The sequence below is a fragment of the Perognathus longimembris genome, chromosome 11, assembly GCF_023159225.1.
Source record: "Perognathus longimembris pacificus isolate PPM17 chromosome 11, ASM2315922v1, whole genome shotgun sequence".
NCBI classification, from domain to species: Eukaryota; Metazoa; Chordata; class Mammalia; order Rodentia; family Heteromyidae; genus Perognathus; species Perognathus longimembris.
Genome location: NC_063171.1, coordinates 7920573 through 7922965, shown reverse-complemented (window position 1 = coordinate 7922965; position 2393 = coordinate 7920573). Strand labels below are relative to the sequence as shown.

At 42.6% G+C, this 2393-nt stretch overlaps 1 protein-coding gene across 1 annotated transcript; it reads right to left on the bottom strand.

Annotated features, from left to right (window-relative positions):
* Positions 1-1066: 1066 nt before the first annotated feature.
* LOC125359844 (olfactory receptor 14A16-like) lies at positions 1067-1990 on the bottom strand. Its single transcript, XM_048357720.1, has one exon. The coding sequence runs from the start codon at positions 1988-1990 to the stop codon at positions 1067-1069; it is 924 nt and encodes a 307-aa protein (XP_048213677.1).
* Between the last annotated feature and the right edge of the window lie 403 nt (positions 1991-2393).

Here is a 2393-nt window from a genome sequence, read left to right as displayed (position 1 = left end):
AAATTATACAGTGAGACTGAGGTGCAAAAAAGGAAGCCAGAGGAATAAAAGACTGTTGTGTTGCTTTTGTTTATGTTTTTGATTGATGCAAAATGTGTTAACTTACATAATCGTTTGTCATTCCCTACATACGCATAGCCATACAATCAACTCAATTTACTATATCTCATTTTTGTTAATATGAGACTAGATTATATATGTCAATTTTATATACATAAGACTTATTATAATTTTTTTACACCTCAGAAATTTCAAGTTAATCTGTAATGTTTCAGACTACTTATCAGTATTCAACGAGAAAACAGACAATACTGGATAACCAATTAAGATATTTATATATGTACACAATTTCTGACTGTGTTGGGGATGGTTATACCTTAAGACCTGGGGTTGCTTGGCTGTTAGCCACTCCTACCTTCTCCCCGGGTCTGGAACCTTCCCAGGAAGTGGGAGCTAAGCCAACCCCGCCCTCCATCTGTAAGCACATGTGCCACTATGGCGCCAGCTTGAGCCCAGGGGCCGGTCCTGGGGGGACTGTGATCTCCGCCTCTGCAGGAAGTTTTGTGACATCACCGTGATGGACAGTTCATCAGCCAATCATTAATACCCAGTTAGTCCCTCCTCTTCCTGCAGCCATTACTGTTATATAAACCCCTCCCCTGAATAAAACTTCAGGAAGCTCCTGAAGCTTCCTCCGAGATGTCCACACATACCTGCCCTCCTTGGCGAGTATGGGGGGGAGGGCATTCTCGTGGTCACACCTGGTCCGGAGCTTACCTGTGGCCTTCACTCCCGCATTACTTCCTACTGGCCAGAGGCTATGTGTGAGAGTGAAAGGGGAACACATGGAGGGGGCAAATAGGCCCGGAATCTCCACGGAGGGAGGTATAGGGTTAGCCCAGCAAGACTGAACTCTAGTGATTTTACCAACATATGAACTGTATGTAGACTACATTTTTCCATACAGTAAATGCTCATTAATTTTGCCAGACTAAGTTATATGACAGTACATATGACGGTACCAGGCAGAGAAAAGACTAAAGTAAGGGACAATGCTACTTATATCTCAAAAGACAGCAGTGACTTTCAGTCTCCTTAATGCCCTCTTCATGTCTTTATTTCTCAGACTGTAGATGAGGGGATTCATAGTGGGTGGCACCACAGTGTAGAAAACTGAAATGATCAAATCAAAGGTTGATGGTGACTTGGGCAGTGGGCGTAAATAAGCAAAAAACCCAGATGACAGAAAGAGAGTCACAACCATGAGGTGAGGCAGGCATGTGGAGAAAGCTTTGGCCCTGCCTTCCTTGGAGGGCATGTTCAATACAGCAATGAAAATGTGCACATAAGAAATATCAATGAACACAAAACAGCCAAAGTCTAACACTAGGCTGAAACCAATGACTACAAATTCTCCAATGTTGTAAGAGCAGGACAGTGAGAGCAATTGTGGGACATCACAGAAGAACTGGTTAACATAAAGAGACCCACACATGGGGACAGAGAAAGTAGCCGCTGTGTGAAGAACTGCATTGAAACCTCCACTGACCCACGAGGAGGCAGCCATCTGCACACAAGCCCGGTGGCTGATGAGGATCTCATATCTCAGGGGGTGGCAGATGGCCACATAGCGATCATAGGACATCACTGTGAGGAGAGATACTTCAGTCGTAGCCAAGAGGAAAAAGAAGAGGACCTGGGAAACACATCCACAGTAGGATATGGTGTTGTTGTTGAGCAGAGAGTTGGTGATGGATTTGGGAACAGTGATAGAAATGAGGCAGAGGTCAAGAAAGGACAAATTCTTCAGGAAGAAGTACATGGGAGTGTGCAGCCTGTGATCCTGGGTAGTGAGAATGATGATGAGAAGGTTCCCAAGGACAGCTGCCAGGTAAATCGCAGAAAAGACCAGGGCATGGAAGATCTGGAGCTCGGGGACAGTGGAAAACCCTGTGAGGAAGAAAGTGCTCCCAGAGGTAGAGTTGTCCATTGTTCCAGACACTAGGTTACTCTAAAAATTAAATTAAGCAGTTAGAATCAATATTCGATCTTACCATTTCTTTTCTTTGTTTTCCTTTCTCCCCCTCAATATTTATATGCTAAAGTATTTGAGATCATACAGACTGACACCAGGAATTCCCAGTGAAGTTATTTACCACAGTGTTTATGCACTGTATTGTTGACAAGAGGCCTTCCTCTAGTGTATCTTTCTCCCTTGCAATTTCACTTAGGCTAGCATCTACAATGCATATTTGTCTAGATTTGAATTTATATATCTAACAATAAAAATTAAAGTTGTGTTTTTGCTGCTATCTCAAAGGAAAAATTGCCTCAAGCACTTATTAATTATGTAGCCTGTAATAAAATTTCTTTTTTTTTTTTTTTTTTTTTTT